The 19,916-nt window shown below is 43.6% G+C and overlaps 1 protein-coding gene across 9 annotated transcripts in view; it reads right to left on the reverse strand.

Annotated features, from left to right (window-relative positions):
* The window catches only part of LOC122558100 (receptor-type tyrosine-protein phosphatase eta-like), a 216,173-nt gene that overhangs the window by 115,776 nt on the left and 80,481 nt on the right, over positions 1-19,916 (reverse strand). For 7 of the 9 annotated variants that reach the window (XM_087996696.1, XM_087996695.1, XM_087996699.1 and 4 more), the window contains 3 exons: positions 17,469-17,729; positions 12,088-12,348; positions 8,478-8,738 (listed from right to left, as the gene is read on the reverse strand). In XM_087996696.1, the coding sequence (XP_087852822.1) occupies positions 8,478-8,738; positions 12,088-12,348; positions 17,469-17,729 (783 nt within the window). The remainder of the gene's footprint in view (positions 1-8,477; positions 8,739-12,087; positions 12,349-17,468; positions 17,730-19,916) is intronic. The other 2 variants (XM_087996697.1, XM_087996700.1) reach the window with 2 other exon arrangements.

The raw sequence follows: 19,916 nt of genomic DNA on the forward strand, positions 1-19,916 counted from the left end.
CACCCCTCAGCCTCTGACACTCCAGGGAAAACAGCCCTAGCCTGTTCAGCCTCTCCCTGTAGCTCAGATCCTCCAACCTTGGCAACATCCTTGTAAATCTTTTCTGAACCCTTTCAAGTTTCACAACATCTTTCCGATAGGAAGGAGACAGAATTGCACGCAATATTCCAACAGTGACCTAACCAATGTCCAAATACCTTCTTCACTATCCTATCTACCTGCGACTCCACTTTCAAGGAGCTATGGATCTGCACTCCAAGGTCTCTTTGTTCAGTAACACTCCCCAGGACCTTACCATTAAGCGTATAAGTTCTGCTAAGATTTGCTTTCCCAAAATACAAGCACCTCTTATTTATCTGAATTAAACTCTATCTGCCACTCTTCAGCCCATTGGCCCATCTGGTCCATATCCTGTTGTAATGTAAGGTAACCCTCTTCACTGTCCACTACACCTCCAATTTTGGTGTCATCTGCAAACTTACTAACTATACCTCTTATGCTCGCATCCAAATCATTTATGTAAATGACAACAAGTAGAGGACCCAGCACCGATCCTTGTGGCACTCCACTGGTCACAGGCCTCCAGTCTGAAAAACAACCCTCCACCACCATCCTCTGTCTTCTACCTTTGAACCAGTTCTGTATCCAAATGGCTAGTTCTCCCTGTATTCCATGAGATCTAACCTTGCTAATCAGTCTCCCATGGGGAACCTTGTCAAACGCCTTACTGAAGACCGTATAGATCACATCTACTGCTCTGCCCTCATCAATCTTCTTTGTTACTTCTTCAATAAACTCAATCAAGTTTGTGAGACATGATTTCCCATGCACAAAGCCATGTTGACTATCCCGAATCAGTCCTTTCCTTTCCAAATACATGTACATCCTGTCCCTCAGGATTCCCTCCAACCACTTGCCCACCACCGAGGTCAGGCTCACTGGTCTATAGTTCCCTGGCTTGTCTTTACCACCCTTCTTAAACAGTGGCACCACGTTTGCCAACCTCCAGTCTTCCAGCACCTCACCTGTGACTATCGATGATACAAATATCTCAGCAAGAGGCCCAGCAATCACTTCTCTAGCTTCCCACAGAGTTCTCTGGTACACCTGATCCTGGGAATTTATCCACCTTTAACTGTTTCAAGACATCCAGCACTTCCTCCTCTGTAATCTGGACATTTTGCAAGATGTCACCATCTATTTCCCTACAGTCTATATCTTCCATATCCTTTTCCACTGTAAATACGGATGCAAAATATTCATTTAGTACCTCCCCCATTTTCTGTGGCTCCACACAAAGGCCGCCTTGCTGATCTTTGAGGGGCCTTATTCTCTCCCTAGTTACCCTTTTGTCCTTAATGTGTTTGTAAAAGTCCTTTGGATTCTCCTTAATTCTATTTGCCAAAGCGATCTCATGTCCCCGTTTTGCCCTCCTGATTTCCCTCTTAAGTATACTCCTACTTTCTTTATACTTTTCTAAGGATTCACTCGATCTATCCTGTCTATACCTGACATATGCTTCCTTCTTTTTCTTAACCAAACCCTCAATTTCTTTAGTCATCCAGCATTTTGTACACGTACCAGCCTTCCCTTTCACCCTGACAGGAATATACTTTCTCTGGATTCTTGTTATTTCGTTTCTGAAGGCTTCCCATTTTCCCTCCGTCCCTTTACCTGCGAACATCTGCCTGCAATCAGCTTTTGAAAGTTCTTGCCTGATACCGTCAAAATTGGCCTTTCTCCAATTTAGAACTTCAACTTTTAGATCTGGTTTATACTTTTCCATCACTGTTTTAAAACAAATAGAATTAGGGTTGCTGGCCCCAAAGTGCTCCCCCACTGACACCTCAGTCACTTGCCCTGCCTTATTTCCCAAGAGTAGGTCAAATTTTGCACCTTCTCTAGTAGGTACATCCACATACTGAATCAGAAAATTGTCTTGTACACACTTAAGAAATTCCTCTCCATCTAAACCTTTAACACTATGGCAGTCCCAGTCGATGTTTGGAAAGTTAAAATCCCCTACCATAACTACCCTATTATTCTTACAGATAGCTGAGATCTTCTTACAAGTTTGTTTCTCAATTTCCCTCTGACTACTGGGGGGGGGGTCTATAATACAATCCCAATAACATGATCATCCCTTTCTGGCTTTTCAGTTCCACCCAAATAACTTCCCTGGATGTATTTCCGGGAATATCCTCCCTCAGCACAGCTGTAATGCTATCCCTCCTCTCTTGCCTCCCTTTCTATCCTCCCTGTAGCATTTGTATCCTGGAAAATTAAGCTGCCAGTCCTGCCCACCCCTGAGCCATGTTTCCGTAATTGCTATGATATCCCAGTCCCATGTTCCTAACCATGCCCTGAGTTCATCTGCCTTCCCTGTTAGGCCCCTTGCATTGAAATAAATGCAGTTTAATTTATTAGTCCTACCTTGTCCCTGCCTGCCCTGACTGTTTGACTCGCTTCTGTTCTCAGCTGTACCCGTCTCAGATCGATCTCTTTCCTCACTATCTCCCTGGGTCCCATCCCCCTACCTTACTAGTTAAAATCCTCCCAAGCAGTTCTAGCAAAGTTCCCTGCCAGAATATTAGTCCCCTTCCAATTTAGATGCAATCCGTCCTTCTTGTACAGGTCACTTCTACCCCAAAAGAGATTCCAATGATCCAAAAATGTGAATCCTTCTCCCATACACTAGCTCCTCAGCCATGCATTCATCTGCTCTATCCTCCTATTCCTGCCCTCACTAGCTCGTAGCACTGGGAGTAATCCAGATATTACTACCCTTGAGGACCTCCTTTTTAAATTTCTGCCTAACTCTCTGTAATCTCCCTTCAGAGTCTCAATATTTTCCCTTCCAATGTCATTGGTTCCAATGTGGACAATGACCTCCTGCTGGCCCCTCTCCCCCGTGAGAACATTCTGCACCCTCTCAGAGACATCCTTGATCCTGGCACCTGGGAAACAACACACCATTCTGCTTTTTCTTTGCTGGCCACAGAAACGTCTGTCTGTACCTCAGACTACAGAATCCCCTAACACAATTGATCTCTTGGAAGCCGACGTAACCCTCATTGCATTAGAGCCATTCTCAATACCAGAAACTTGGCTGTTTGTGCTACATTCCCCTGAGAACCCATCACCCCCTACATTTTCCAAAACTGCATATCTATTTGAAATGTGTATATCCACAAAAGACTCCTGCACTAGCTGCCTACCTCTCTTACCCATCCTGGAGTTAACCCATTTTTGTGACTGTATCTGAGACTTTCCCCCCTTCCTATAACTGCCATCCATCACATACTGTTGCTGTTGCAAATTCCTCATCGCTTCTATCTGTCTCTCCAACCGATCCACTCGATCTGATAAGATTTGCAACCAACAGCATTTACGGCAGATATAATCCGCAGTAACCCTTAAACTCTCTTTAAACTCCCACATCTGACAAGAAGCACATATGACTGCAAAACCACTTTTGCGCCTTCACAATCTACAGACCCAGAAAATGACACCATCTTATTCCTCTGCATACACTGCTCCAGGTTAAATTAATAGCTATGACTTATATTTTAAGTTTAATCAAGAGACTTATCTCCAAAAACATATAATCAAGAAAGAATCCATGATACTCACTACTGCAGCCTTTCTCTTGGACAGACTTAAAACAACAATTAACTTATTCGATTCTGTGCTGTGAACTTTGCCCAACAGTTCCTCCAAGGTTAGTTGTGAATTTCACGGTTTGTTAATTTTCCCAGATGCACTCCGATGTCCAGCGATACACGAATTCAAACAGCAAAGACAGTAACTGTGCAGGTTTTCTCTCTCTCTCCTGCACTGTCCTCACCACATGTTTCCTTTGTCTGCTCTTCTCCCTTTTAAGCTGCTGCTGTTTTGACTTTTTTTTTCCAAAGTTCCAAAACAATGCAACAGCATATAAAACAGTAATTGCTGCTCCTGGAATTCGAGGAAATCACCTCCAACACCTAAAATACCTCAAAAAAAGGAGCAGCTCTTATAGCCAGAAATTTTTCCCATCCTCCATCTTGGATTACCCAGAATTCCAAGTGTTGACATTCACTTCGTAACAGATATAATTAAATGTTTCAGTCAATGTTGTTAACAAAATGCTTTAACTGAACAAGATAGAAATCAGGGAAAGTACTTGGGAAAAGATAGAGATTTAGCATTTCCTGGATATGCAGCTGAATGTCTGAACAATGCTGTAATGTAACTCTGCCATCAGTGGTCATTTGTTAGAGACTCTGCTATCAAGTAAGAACTAGGATAGCTCAGAGCAGTGAGCTCTGCTGCCATATCATCATATACACACTGTTAAAACGTGCTGTTTAAAAGAAACCTGCATATCTAACTGGAACTTGTATGAAGAAGAGAAAAATGCACACTTAAATAGGAAGTCTTTCGAAATGATAATGCCAGAGTTACTGAGTTTTCAATAATTCCAAATTGTAAACTCTTCTCTTTCCCTTTTTGTCTCCCTGAGTGCTTCTGCAAGTGTATGCTTGACTTGCATCTGTGTATGCTAATGATCTTCTCCTGAGTTTCGGTGTTTGAAGAATCTTGACTTTTGTTTTTGTCTTGGATCCCTTAAAGATTGGGGCAAACCACAGCCTACTTCAAATGGCAAAAGGATGACCTCTACTCACAGACAGAAGAAAAATAAAGTAATTCAATTCATCTCTCTCTCTCTCTTGTTCACAACAAGAGGGAGAGGGCATGCAGGGGAGAAACAAAATTGTGGGAATTAGATAAACTGCCAAGTTTTCAACCACTTGTTCTCTCATTAACAGATGATTTAAACATTATTAACCTTCACGAGAGTTCCTGTCCACAATGATCACATTTCATGAATGCTAGCTTGGAAGGAATTGTCAGTGGCATGGCCATTATATAGTTGGTGGAAGTCTGCCCATCAAATAATGTGCAGAGGGTTATATTCACTCATTCAATATGTGAAAGTTGTCCATTGCAAATACATATATTAATAATACATTTATGAGTAAAAACATTGTGCTGTTGTCTGGTGTTTCTGAAGTCAAAACCACAATATTTACTCCTACAGCATTTAGCTCATGACCATGCACAGCCTTCAACATACTAAAACTTCAAACTCGATATTTTTGGAAGGAGATGCTTGCAGTGAAGGCAGTACTGGGAAGGTTCACAAGCCTTGGTCCATGGAATGAGACTGATGTCCTATGGTAAGAAGCTAAGTAAATGGATCCATGTGCTCAGGAGTTAAGAACAAGACAAGTAATCATGATGAAACATGAAAAGGTTATGAAGAGACTTGAAAGGGAGGATGGTTAGGCATGATCTCCCCCCAGCTGGGACATTTACAAGGGGCAGCGTGATGCCAATCATTTAGGACTGAAATAAGGAAACAATTCTTCATTTAAAGAGCTGTGAATCTCTGGAATGTTCTGGCCCAAAGTGATGTCAAAGTGCAAAATATTTTTAAGGTTGAGAGACTTTACATCTCCCAGAGAATCAAGATATGAGAGGCAGGAGTGGACAAAAAAAGAATTATTCCAATATTTACCACATCAGTAATCAAAGGGAGAGAAAGCAGAATAGATCATATTCATTCCATACTGCTGCAGTCCCTACTTTCTTCTCTATTCCAAAATTTCAACCATACAGGTTCAGGACTGCTCAGAAAACGATGCTGACTACGTGCAACATGAAAACAATGTGCCAAATTTTGGAATCCATGAGGTTATTACTGATACCATCCCAGTCAGTAAATACAGGAAACACTATAGCATTAGGATCACTTGCTAAGCTGAAGATTTATTATTTCATTTCAGTTTCGAGTAGGTCGAGCAGGATTCTGGCGACTTTACCTTTAAAACTGGAATTAAAAGGTGAATCACAGTCAAGGCAGCCATGAAATTATTGATGCAAAAATAAACACTTCAATCATCAATGACCTTTTGAGAAGGAGATCTGCCATTCTGAACTAATTCGGCCTCCATGTCATTCCAGGGTCACCAGCAACATGACTGCACGCTAATTATCCTCTGAAATGGATGAGCAAATCACACATCGTTGTTCATGTCAAAAAAACATTCTAACATGCAACTACAGCAGACAACCTCTGAACAGTAAATAGCAGCAATGAACAAAAATGGTCACATTCCATCAATAAATCCAAAAGAAATCTCATCCTGTTGCCTAACGGACTGCACTTTTCCCTTTCCTCAGCAGAATCCTTACTTCATTCTAGTACATACATTTCCTCCAAACAATCCTGAATGATCCGAGAAAGATGGAACACATGCAGCTTCAGATGTTTCCAGATACAAACCAAGATCATATCTGAAGTAATCTCAATCTGTGAAGATCGTGATATTCAATCTTGAATGTCACAATGTGTCAAATTCCTGATAATAAAAACACGTTTGTGCTTACTCTTCAATAGGAAAGAGAGAACATTAAAAGAGAGAGAGATTTTCCATTGGTGATGATCACAGCAGAACAATAGAAATGAGATGTTGAGAACATCAGCCCCACCTTGCATGTTCCTTTCCACCTCAGATTGACCTAGGAGAGCCTCAGCCGGACCAATCCATATCATTCCAATTCATTCAAATATTCAGCCTAATATTAGTCCATAATTCATACTGAACAGCTTCCTTACTGTTGTAAAACAAACTGTAACTGGAACTGATGCTGTACCATCTGCTCCAGTTGAATGTGTAATTGGGCCCAGGGTTCAGATCCACCACTGTAATCGACTCATCAGTAACAGTGCTATTTGAAGGTGGATCTCCAATTGTCTCCACCTTATATCTGTACTCAGCCTGATAGTCTGACTGGCAGTTCCATCTCAGGGTGACTGATGTAGTATAGTATTTCATAAAGGAGATACGTTGGTGACAGCATTTTGAACTACAAATATTAAGCAGACGTTAAGAACAACATCAGCCTCAGAATGCCTGCTCCTCCACTCCGCTCAATGATCCAGGAGAGCCTCAGTAGGACCAACCCATATCATTCCAATATCGATCCACTGCACTGGACTGGCCATCACAAACATCACATCAACAACCAGGAAGATGCACCACAAGAGATCCTTAAATCTACATGAGGACGTGTCCTGTCGAAATTCCCTGTGCTCTCTTGCCTCAGGACTAGTTTGTTATGAATGTCAACATTACATCAAAAACCAAGGCTGTGTACATGTTGACTAGTTTGGGTGACTGAGATCCAGCTAACTTTCATTCATTTCAACATATTATACATTCTCCTCTTGTAGTTGTTCAATAATTAAAGTCTAAAAGAATTGTGTATACTGCATCACAGATACTGCATCCAATCTGTGATATCTCAGTTGGCTGCTTCATTGCTGACATAAAGGCAAGTTTATGAGCACTATGTTCTGTATCAATCATCCTCAGTGAGTCAATGGGTCAAATAATATATAGATGACACATCAACTGACTATTTCACTGCCAGGCAATTGGTTAAACATGACGGAATTATTCCAAATTGGTGGAGTCTCAGAACATAACGATCATGGATTCGTAAATCCTGGGGCCTAGGTTAACATGTGGGGACACAATTCAAAGCCGGTCACATGACAGCTTATGAAATTTCAGTTCAATTCATTAGTAAAACTGTACAACCAGTAGGACTCTGGTGACTTTACCGTTTAAACTGGAACTAAAACTGAATCCCAGTCAAGGCAGCCATGAAATTATCATTTATTGGTGAATGAAGTGTTCCTTTACCATCAAAAGCCTTCAGTGAAGTAGACTGGTCATTCTGAACTGATTTGGCCTCTATGTTATTTTAGGGTCACTAGTACGCATGTTAACTATCCTCTGAAATGGACAAGCAAACTACACAAATTCACTGGCCATGTCGTAAAAACATTCTAACATGCAACTACAGCAGGTTATCCTCCAAACAGTAAGTATCAGCATTGAACAAAATCGGTCAAATTGCATCAATAAATGCAAAAGAAATCTCATCCTGTTGCCTAACGCACCGCACTTTTCACATCAGATTCTTTATTTCATTCCAGTACATAACACTTCTTCCAATACAATCCTGAATGAGTTCAGAAACATGGCACATATGCAGCTTCAGATCTTTCCAGATACAAACCAAGACCACATGTGAAGTAATCTCAGCCTCTCCATCTGAAGACTGTTACAAATTCCTGGTGTCAACACATTTGTGCTTACTCTTAAGGTAGGAAAGAGGGAACAATAAGAGGGAGAGACTCTTTCCAGGTTGACCCATTGGTGATGATCACAGCACAACAGTGAAAAGGAGACACTGAGAACATCATCAGCCCCACCTTGCATGTTCCTTTTCACCTCAGATTGACCTAGGAGAGCCTCAGCAGGACCAATTCATATCATTCCAATTCATTCAAATATTCAGCCAAATATTAATATCCATTCCAATATCAATTCAAAGGCCATATTGAGCAGCTTCCTTACCTGTTGTAAAAGAAACTGTAACTGGATCTGATGCTGTACCACCTGCCGCCAGTGTGAATACACTGAATGTATAATTGGTCCCAGGATTCAGATCCACCACTGTAATAGACTCATCAGAAACAGTGCTATTTGAAGACACATCTCCAATCGTCTCCACCTTATATCTGTACTCATCCTTATAGTCTGACTGGCGGTCCCATCTCAGAGTAATTGAAGTTGTGTTGCGACTCGCAAGGGTTACATTAGCCACGGCATTTGGTGCTGCAAATAGAAATCAGATGTTGAGAACAACATCAGCCGCACCTTACCTGCTCCTCTCCACCTCCCTATGATCCATGACATCCTCAGTAGGACCAATCCATATCATTCTACCTCTGGTACACTACATTGAATTGACCATCAAACATCACATCTAAGCCAAACTCCCTCCAAGAATTCCTCGAACCTTTCTCCTAGATGCTGAAGTCTCTCTGTGCTCTCTTGCTTCAGGGATGGATTATTATAAATGTTTATGTTAAATCACAGCCAAGACTGGAAACAAGTTGACAGGTTTGCCTGATTCAGGTCTGGCTACCTGTCTTTCATTTTGATATCTTTGACATTCTCCTCTTGCACTGAAGATGCAACAGAACTGGTTCCACACAACAGCAGTTATTATAGTCCATCTGCGATCCTTCAGATTTATGCTTGATTGCTGACATAAAAGCAAGGTTATGAGCAGTGTCTTCCATATCAATCATCCTCAGCAGGCCAATGGAGTGAATGATATATTGTTGAGCAATCAACCCACCATTTCACCACCAATGTTAGTAAATTGCGATACAATTACTCCAAGCAGTGAACCACCGACTGAGTCTCAGAGGACAGTGGTAAAGTCACTTGACTCATAAATCCAGGGGCCTAGTTTAATACGTGGGGACATGATTCAAACCCAGTCACACAGCAGCAGATCGAGTTTGAGTTCAATTCATTAATGAAGCTGTTTATTGGTAGGAGTCTGGCGACTTTACCTTTCAAACTGGAATTAAAAGGTGGATTCGAGTCAGGAAACTGTTGTTTATTGATGTAAAAGAAAACACGTGATTCACCAGCGACCTTTAGGGAATGGGATCTGCCATTCTGAACTGGTTTGGCCTTCATTTGTCTCCAGGCTCAACAGTAACATGATGCTAGTCAACAGTGTGGTGCTGGAAAAGCACAGCAGCTCAGGCAGCATCCGAGGAGCAGGAGAATCAATGTTTCAGGAATAAGTCCTTCATCAGAAATGAGGTTGTGTCCCAAGGGGGTGGTGAGATAAATGGGAGAGGGGTGAAGCTAGGGGGGAAGGTAGCTGAGAGTGCTAGAGGCAGATGAAGGTGGGGGTGATGGTGATAGGTTGACTTGGAGGGTGGAGCAGATTGGTGAGAAGGAAGATGGACATGTAGGACAGGTCATGAGGGCATGCAGAGGTGGAAGGGTGAAACTGGGATAAGGTGGGGAGACAGGAAATGAGGAAACTGGTGAAATCCACATTGATGCCGTGGGGTTTGAGGATCCCGAGCGGAAGATGAGGCGCTCTTCCTCCAAGCATCGGGTAGTCAGGGAGTAGCAGTGGAGGAGGCCCAGAACCTGCATGTCCTTGGCGGAGCGGGAGGGAGAGTTAAAGTGTTCGGCCACGGTGCGGCAGGGTTGGTTGGCGAGGGTGTCCTGGAGATATCCTCTGAAGCACTCTACAAGTAGGCGTCCTGTCTCCCCAATGTAGAGGAGACCACATCAGGAGCAATGGATGCAGTAAGTGATATGTGTGGAAGTGCAGGTAAAACTCCGATGGATGTGGAAGTCTCCTTTGCAGCTTTGGATGGAGACAAGGAGGGAGATGTGGGTGCAGGTTTTGCAATTCCTGCAGTGGCAGGGAAGGTGCCAGGAGGGGAGGGTGGGTTGGTGGGGGGGAGGGGTGGGGAGGGGGGCATGGACTTGACAAGAGAGTTACTGGCAGGGACATTGGGAAAGGAAGAAGCAGAGGACCTGGAGATCAGAGTCATGGCAGATGAAGGTGTATGGGGACTGGATGCCCATGGTAAAGATGAGGCATTGGGGGCCAGGGAAATGGAAGTCTTGGAGGAACTGGTGGGGGTGGGTGGTGTCCCGAATGTATGTGGGGACACAATTCCACCACAGAACACATTAGATGGCCTCCTTCTTGAAAGACCGCAATTTCCCCTCCCATGTGGTTGATGATGCCCACTAGCACATCTCATCCATTTCCCGCACCTCTGCCCTCGAACCCCATCCCTCCAACTGCAACAAGGACAGAACCCCGCTGGTCCTCACCTTCCACCCCACCAACCTCCGTATACATCGCGTCAGCCTCCGCCAGTTCTGTCAGCTACAAACGGACCCGACCACCAGAGATATATTTCCATCCCCACCCCTATCCGCTTTCCCTAAAAAACCATTCCCTTCACAACTCCCTTGTCAGGCCCACGCCCCCCACCTTAGGAATTGCAAAACCTGCGCTATTATATCTCCCCTCCCCCCACCTCTGTCCAAGACCCCAAAGGAGCCTTCCACATCTATCAGAGTTTTACCTGCACTTCTACATGTCATTTACTTTATACAATGCTCCTGGTGCAGTCTCCTCTACATTGGGGAGACAGGATGCCTACTTGCAGAGTGCTTCAGAGAACAGCTCCAGGACACCCGCACCAACCAACTCCCCGCCCCCAACACTTCAACTCCCCCTCCCACTCAGCCAAGGACATGCAGGTCAGGACCTCCTCCATCACCACTCCCTAACTACCCAACGCCTGGAGGAAGAAAGCCTCCTCTTCCACCTCAGGACCATCCAACCCCACGGCATCAATATGGATTTCACTCATTCCCGGTCCTCCCACCTTATCCCAGTTCCAACCTTCCAACTCGGCATGCCCTAAATGACCTGTCCATCTTTCTTCCCATCAAACTGCTTGGCTCACAAGCCTCATTCCTGATGGAAGGACCTTTGCCAGAAATCTCCTGTTGAATCTCCTGCTCCTCGGATGCTGCCTGATCTGCTCTGCTCTTCCAGCACAATCCTCTTGACTCTAATGTCCAGCATTTGCAGTGCTCACTTTTGCTAAGTAACATGACTCTATCCTCTGTGTGGTTCGCAGGCACCAAACAATTTCACTATCAACATCACAGAAAACAATTTAACATGCAATTACAGCCGATAATCTTCTGAGAAGTATTGGTAATCAATGATGGTCATATTTCATCAACAGATGCAACAGAAATCTCACTGTGTTGCCTAATGCAACACAGGTTTCACTTTGCACAGCAGAATCCTGATTTCATTCCAGTATATAACACATCCTCCACTACCATGCCCAGAGGTCTGACAAATGTGGAACAAATATAACTTCAGACCCATTCCAGATAAAAACCAAGATATACTCTGGTATAATCTCAATCTCCCTACCAGGTATTTTAGAGTTACAGTGGAGAGGAAAAGGCTTCAAAGTAATGTTATCATCTGGTTCCTGTTTATTTATAGGAAGAAAGAGGGAATTTTAAGCGAGACTCTCTCCAGTTTCATCCACAATCAAAAGACAGCACGTAGTCTGAAATCCACATTGAGCAGTTTCCTTACCTGTTGTAAAGGAAACTGTGATCGGATCTGATGCTGTACCATCTTCCGCCAGTGTCAACACTCTGAATATGTATTTTGTCCCAGGGTTCAGATCCACCACTGTAGTAGACTCAACATTAACAGTGCTATTTGAAGTTGGATCTCCAATTGTCTCCACCTTATATCTGTACTCAGCCTTATAGTCTGCTTGGCGGTTCCATCTCAGAGTGATTGAAGTGGTGTTGCGACTCACAAGGGTTACATTAGCCACTGCATTTGGTACTGCAAATAGAAATCAGATGTTGAGAACAACAACAGCCTCACCTTACCTGCTCATTTTTGCCTCTCAATGATCCATGACAGCCTCAGTAGGACCAATCCATATCATTCCACCTCAGATACACTACACTGAATTGACCATCACACATCACATCTAAGCCAAACTGTCTCCAAGAATTGCTTGAATCTTTCTCCTAAATGCTGAAATGTCCGTGTGCTCTCTTGCCTCAGGGCTCGATTATTCTAGGTTTTTATGTTACATCATATGCCAAGATTGTAAAAGAGTTGACAAGTTGCCCTGATTCAGGTCTGCCTAGCTCTGTCTTTCATTTTGACATTTTTGACAATCTCCGCTTCCACTGAAGGTAAAACAGAATTGGTTCCACACAACAGCACAGTTACTACAGGCCATCTGTGATCCGTCAGTTTTATGCTTGACTGCTGACACAAAGTCAAGATGATGAGCAGTATCAGCCACATCAATCATCCTCAGTGAGCCGATGGATTAAATGGTATGTTGATGAACAACCAACCCACCATTTCATTTCCAAAGTTGATAAGTTACAATGCAATCGTCCCAAATTGAGAACCATCGATTGAGTCTCAGAAGACAGTGATAGTGTCATTTGACTTATCTATCCAGGGGCGTAGGTTAATACATGGGGATACAGCAGCTGATGGAGTTTGACCTGAATTCATTAATGAAGCTGTTTGATTGGTAGGACTCAGGTGATGTTACCTTTCAAACTGGAATGAAAAGGTGAATCCCAGTCAGAAAACTATTGGTTATTAATGTTAAACAAAACACTTGGTTCATCCATGACATTCAGGGAAATAGATCTGCCATTCTGAACTCATTTGGCCTCCATTTATCTGCAGCCTCAACAGCAACATGGCTCTATCTTAAGTACCCTCCAAAATGGACCTGCAAACGACATAACTTCACTATCCATGTTACAGAAACATTCTAACATGCAACTAACCTTCTGAACAGTAATCATTGGTAATGAACAATGGTGGTCACATTTCATCAAGAAATTCAACAGAAATCTTATCATATTTGACTAATGCACCACATGTTTCACTTTCCACAGCAGAATCCTTACATCATTCCAATACATAACACTTCCTCCACTACCATGCCCAAAGGTCTGAGAAATGTGGACCAAATACAGCTTCGGACCCGTTCAAGATCAGAACTGATATAATCTCAAATCTCCCGACTAGGTGTTTGAGTTGCAGTGGTGAGGAAAACGTTTCAAATTAATAGTATCATCCAGTTTGTGTTGATTCATTGGTAAGAAAGAAGGAATGTTAAGAGAGATTCTCTTCAGTTTCATATATTGGTGACAGTCACAAAAGAGTACATCAATCCAAAGTTGACACTGGACAGTTTCCTTACCTGTTGTAAAAGACACTGTGACTGGACCTGATGATGTACCATCTCCCACCAGTGTGAACACGCTGAATGTGTATTTTGTTCCAGGGTTCAGATCCACCACTGTAACAGACTCATCAATAACAGTGCTGTTTGAAGATGGATCTCCAATTGTCTCCACCTTATATCTGTAGTCAGCCTTATAGTCTGCCTGGCGGTTCCATCCCAGAGTAATTGAAGTGGTGTTGTGATTGACAAGGATTACATTTGTCACGGCATTTGGTACTGCAAATAGTAATCAGATGTTGAGACTAACTTCAGCCTCACACTGCCTGCTCCTCCACTCCTCTCAATGATCCATGAGAGTCTCAGCTGGACCAACCAATATCATTCCAATACTGATTCAATACTGATCACAAACATCACATCAACAACCCACAATCTATGTGAGGAAGTGTCCTGTTGAAATTCCCTGTGCTCTCTTGCCTCAGGTCTAGTTTGTTATGAATGTCAACATTACATCAAAAACCAAGACTGTGTACATGTTGACTAGTTTGGATAATTCAGATCCAGCAGGATTTCCTTCCTCTCAACATCTTTGACATTCTGCACTTGTAGTTGCTCAATAATTTGCAGTTTAACAGAATTGTATACACTGCAGCACAGTTACTGCAAACGTTCTGTGATATCTCAGTTGGCTGCTACACTGTTGACATAAAGGCAAGATTATGAGCAGTATCTTCTGTATCAATCATCCTCAGTGAACCAATGGGTCAAATGGTGTATTGATGACACATCAACTGACCATTTCACTACTAGCTGACAGGTAAAATATGCTACAATTTTTCCAAATATAGAACCACTAAGTCTCAGAGCACATTGACAATGGACTCATAAATCCAGAGGCTTAGGTTAACGTGGAGACAAGATTCAAAACCAGTTATATACCACAGCTGATGAAATTTCAGTTCAATTCATTAATAAAGCTGTACGACGAGGAGGACTCTGGTGACTTTATCAGTAAACCTGGAATTAAAAGGTGTACTCCAGTCAAAACAGCCATGAACTTATCATTTTTGATGGAACAGGACGGCATGGTGGTTTAGTGGTTAGCACTGCAGCCTCACAGTGCCACGAACCTGGGTTTGATTCCAACCTCGGGGGACTGTCTTCATGGAGTAAGCACATACTCCCAGTGTCTGCGTGGGTTTCCTCCGTGTACGCCGGTTTCTGCCCACAATCCAAAGGTGTGCAGGTCAGGTGGATTAGCCATGCTAAATTGTCCAAACTGTTATGTGCATTAGTCAGAGGGAGATGGGTCTGGATGGTTTCCTCTTCGGAGGGTCAGTTGGGCTGAAGGGCCTGTTTCCACACTGTAGGGAATCTAATCTAACCTACCTTCTGGAAAGGAGATCTGCCATTTTGAACTAATTTGGCCTCCATGCCTCCATGTTAGTATCCTCTGAAATGGACGAGCAAGCTACTCAAAATCACTGGCCATGTCGCAAAAACTTTCTAACACGCACCTACAGCAGATAACCTTCGAAACACTTAGTACTAGCAATGAACAATGATGGGCACACTCCATCAATAATTCCAAAAGAAATTTCGTCATGTTTGCCTAATGCACGACACTTTTCACTTCCCACATCAGAATCCTCACTTCATTTCAGTGCATAACACTTCCTCCAATACAATCCTGAAGGCGTTGAGAAACATGCAATATATGCAGCTTCCGATCTTTCCAGATACAAACCAAGACCACATCTGAAGTAATCTCAGCCTCCCCATTTGAAGATTGTTTCAAATTCCTGGTGTCAACACATTTGTGCTTACTCTTAGGTAGGAAAGAGGGATCAATAAGAGGTTCACCCATTTCCAGGTTGACCCATTGGTGATGATCACAGCACAACAGTGGAAAGGAGACGCTGAGAACAACATCAGCCCCACCTTGCATGCTCGTTTCCACCTCAGATTGGTCTAGGAGAGCCTCAGCAGGACCAATCCATATCATTTCTAATTCATTCAAATATTCAGCCAAATATTAGTTTCCATTCCAATATCAGTCCAAAATCCATATTGAGCAGCTTCCTTACCTGTTGTAAAAGACAATGTAACCGGATCTGATGCTGTACCATCAGTCACCAGTGTGAGCACGTTGAATGTGTAATTGGTCCCAGGGTTCAGATCCACCACTGTAACAGACTCATCAATAACAGTGCTATTTGAAGATGGATCTCCAATTGTCTCCACCTTATATCTGTACCCAGCCTTATAGTCTGACTGGCGATCCCATCTCAGGGTAATTGAAGTGGTGTTGCGATTCACAAGGAATACATTAGTCACAGCATCTGGTACTGCAAACAGAGATCAGATGTTGAGAACAACATCAGCCTCACCTTGCCTGCTCATTTTTGCCTCTCAATGATCCATGACAGCCTCAGCAGGACCAATGCATATCATTCCACCTCCAATACACTACTCTGAACTGACCATCAAACATCATATCTAAGCCAAACTCCCTCCAAGAATTCCTTGAACCTTTCTCCGAGATGCTGAAGTGCGCTCTTGCCTCAGGGCTGGATTATTATAAGTTTTTATGCTGACAGGTTTGCCTGATTCAGCTCTGGCTAGCTGTCTTTCATTTTGACATCTTTGACATTCTCCTCTTGTACTGAAGGTGCAACAGAGCTGGTCCACACAACAGCACAGTTATTATGGTCTATCTCTGATCCTTCAGATTTATGCTTGATTGCTGACATAAAAGCAAGATTATGTGCAATGTCTTCCATATCAATCATCCTCAGCAGGCTGATGGAGTGAATGATATATTGATGAGCAATCGACCCACTATTTCACCATCAATGTTGGTAAACTGTGATAGAATTACTCCAAGCAGTGAACCACCAATTGTGTCTCAGAGGACAGAAGTAATGTAATTGGCTTCATAAATCCAGGGGCCGAGTTTATTATGTGGGCACATGGCTCAAACCTGGTCACATAGCAGCTGATAGAGTTTGAGTTCAATTCATTAATAAACTGTTTGTTTGGTAGGACTCAGGTGATGCTACCTTTAAAACAGGAATTAAAAGGTGAATCCCAGTCAGGGCAGTGAGGAAACTATTGTTTATTGAGGTAAAAGAAAACACTGGATTCACCAGTGACCTTTCGGGAATGGGATCTGCCATTTTGAACTGGTTTGGCCTTCATTTGCCTCCAGGTTCAATAGTAACTGGACTCTATCTTAACTGTCTGAAACCACATAATTTCACTTTCCACGTCACAGAAACTTTTTATCGTGCAACTACACCAGATAACTCTCTCAACAATACGTAGTGGTTATCAATGATGGTCGTATTCCATCAATAAATCCAAAAGAAACTTCATCCTGTTGCCTCATGCATAACACATTTCACTTTCCACAGCAGAACCCTTAGGCCATTCCAGTACATAACACTTCCTCCACTACCATGCTCAAAAATATGAGAAACGTGGAATAATTGAAGCTTGAGAAAGATTCCAGATACAAATCAAGATCAGCTCTGACATAATCTCAATTTCCCTACCAGGTATTTCTGAGTTACAGTGGTGAGGAAAATGCTTCAAATTAATGTTATCATCCAGATCGTGTTTACTCTTAGATAGAAAGAAGGAATTTTAAGTGAGACTTTCTCCAATTTCAACCATTGGTGACAACCACAAAAGAGCACATCAATCCAAAACTCACACAGAACAGTTTCCTTACCTGTTGTAAAAGAAACTGTGACTGGATTGGAGGCTGTACCATCTCCTGCCAATGTGAACACGTTGAACGTGTATTTTGTTCCAGGGTTCAAATCCACCACTGTAGTAGACTCATCATTAACAGTGCTATTTGAAGATGGATCTCCAATTGTCTCCACCTTATATCTGTACTCAGCCTTATAGTCTGACTGGCGGTTCCATCTCAGAGTAACTGAAGTGGTGTTCCGGCTCACAAGGGTTACATTAGCCACGGCATTTGGTACTACAAATAGAAATCAGATGTTGAGAACAACATCAGCCTCACCTTACCTGCTCCTCTCCGCCTCCCCATGATCCATGACAGCCTCACAACGACCAATCCATATCATTCCACCTCCGATACACTACACTGAACTGACCATTACAAACATCACATCTAAGCCAAACTCCCTCCAAGAGTTCCTTGAATCTTTCTCCTAGATCCTCAAGTGTCCTTGTGCTCTCTTGCCTCAGGTCTCGGTTATTATATGTTTTTACATTACATCACAAACCAGGACTGTAAAAATGTTACCCTGATTCAGGGCTGCCTAGCTCTGTGCTTAATTTTCACATCTTTGACAATCTCCATTTGCACTGAAGGTAAAACAGAATTGGTTCCACACAACAGCACAGTTACTACAGTCCATCTGTGATCTGTCAGTTTTATGCTTGACTGCTGATGTAAAGCCAAGATGATGAGCAGTATCTTCCACATCAATAATCCTCAGTGAGCCGATTGATCAAATGGTATGTTGATGAGCAATCAACTCACCATTTCATCACCAACGTTGGTAAGATAAAATGTAATTGTTCCAAATTGTGAACCACCGACTGAGTCTCAGAAGACAGTGATAATGTCATCTGACTGTTATATCCCGGAGCCGAGGTTAATACATGGGGATACAGCAGCTGATGAAAATTGAGCTGAATTCACTAATGAAGGTGTTCATTTGGTAGGACTCTGGCGACGTTACATTTCAAACTGGAATTAAAAGGTGAATCCCAGTCGGGAAGCTATGGCTATTGATGTGGAACAAAACACTTGATTCATCACTTGATTCACAGATGGCCTCCTTCTTCAAGGACCACAATTTCCCCCCCGACGTGGTCGACGGTGCCCTCCACCGCATCTCCTCCATTTCCCGCTCCTCTGCCCTTGAGCCCCGCCCCTCCAACCGCCACCAAGACAGAACCCCACTGGTCCTCACCTACCACCCCACCAATCTCCATGTACAGCGCATCATCCGCCGTCACTTCCGCCACCTCCAAACAGACCCCAGCACCAAGGATATATTTCCCTCCCCTCCCCTATCAGCTTTCCGTAGAGACCACTCCCTCCGCGACTCCCTTGTCAGATCCACACCCCCCACCGACCCAACCTCCACTCCCGGCACCTTCCCTTGCAACCGCAGGAGGTGCAACACTTGCGCCCACACCTCCCCCCTCACTTCTCTCCAAGGCCCCAAAGGAAACTTCCATATCCGCCACAGATTCACCTGCACCTCCACCCACATCATCTACTGCATCCGCTGCAGCCGGTGTGGCCTCCTCTATATTGGGGAGACAGGCCGCCTACTTGCGGAGCGATTCAGAGAGCACCTCTGGGCCACCCGGACGAACCAACCCAACCACCCTGTAGCACAGCATTTCAACTCCCCCTCCCACTCCACCGAGGATATGCAGGTCATTGGACTCATCCACCGCCAAACCACAACAACGCGACGGTCGGAGGAGGAGCGTCTTATCTTCCGACTGGGAACCCTCCAACCACAGGGGATGAACTTGGACTTCACCAGTTTCTTCATCCCCCCTCCCCCCACCTTGTCTCAGCCGAATCCCTCCAGCCCGGCACCGCCTTCCTGACCTGCAGTCTTCTTCTTGACCTCTCCGCCTCCATCCTACTCCGACCTATCAGCCTCACCTTGACCTCTTTCCACTATCACATTTCCAACGCCCCTCCTCCAAGTCCCTCCTCCCTACCTTTTATCTTCTCCTGCTGAACACTCTCTGCTCATTCCTGAAGAAGGGCCTGTGCCCGAAACGTCGAATCTCCTGTTCCCTGGATGCTGCCTGACCTGCTGTGCTGCTCCAGCAATAAAGTTTCAACGATTCATCAATGACAATTAGGGAAACAGATCTGTCATTCTGAACTGATTTGGCCTCCATTTGTCTCCAGGCTCAACAGCAACATGGCTCTATCTTAATTGCCCTCTGAAACTTCACTGTCCAAACATTCTAACATGCAACTATAGCAGATTACAATGACGGTCACATACCATCAATAAATCCTAAAGAAATCTTGTCATGTTGCCTAATGCACCACATGTTTCACTTTGCATAGCAGAATCTTTACTTCATTCCAGTACATAACACTTCCTCCACTATCATGCCCAAAGGCCTGAGAAACGAGGACCAAGTATAGCTTCAGACC

The sequence above is a fragment of the Chiloscyllium plagiosum genome, unplaced genomic scaffold, assembly GCF_037043375.1.
Source record: "Chiloscyllium plagiosum isolate Xiang-an unplaced genomic scaffold, Cpla_swu_hap1 HiC_scaffold_18, whole genome shotgun sequence".
NCBI lineage: Eukaryota > Metazoa > Chordata > Chondrichthyes > Orectolobiformes > Hemiscylliidae > Chiloscyllium > Chiloscyllium plagiosum.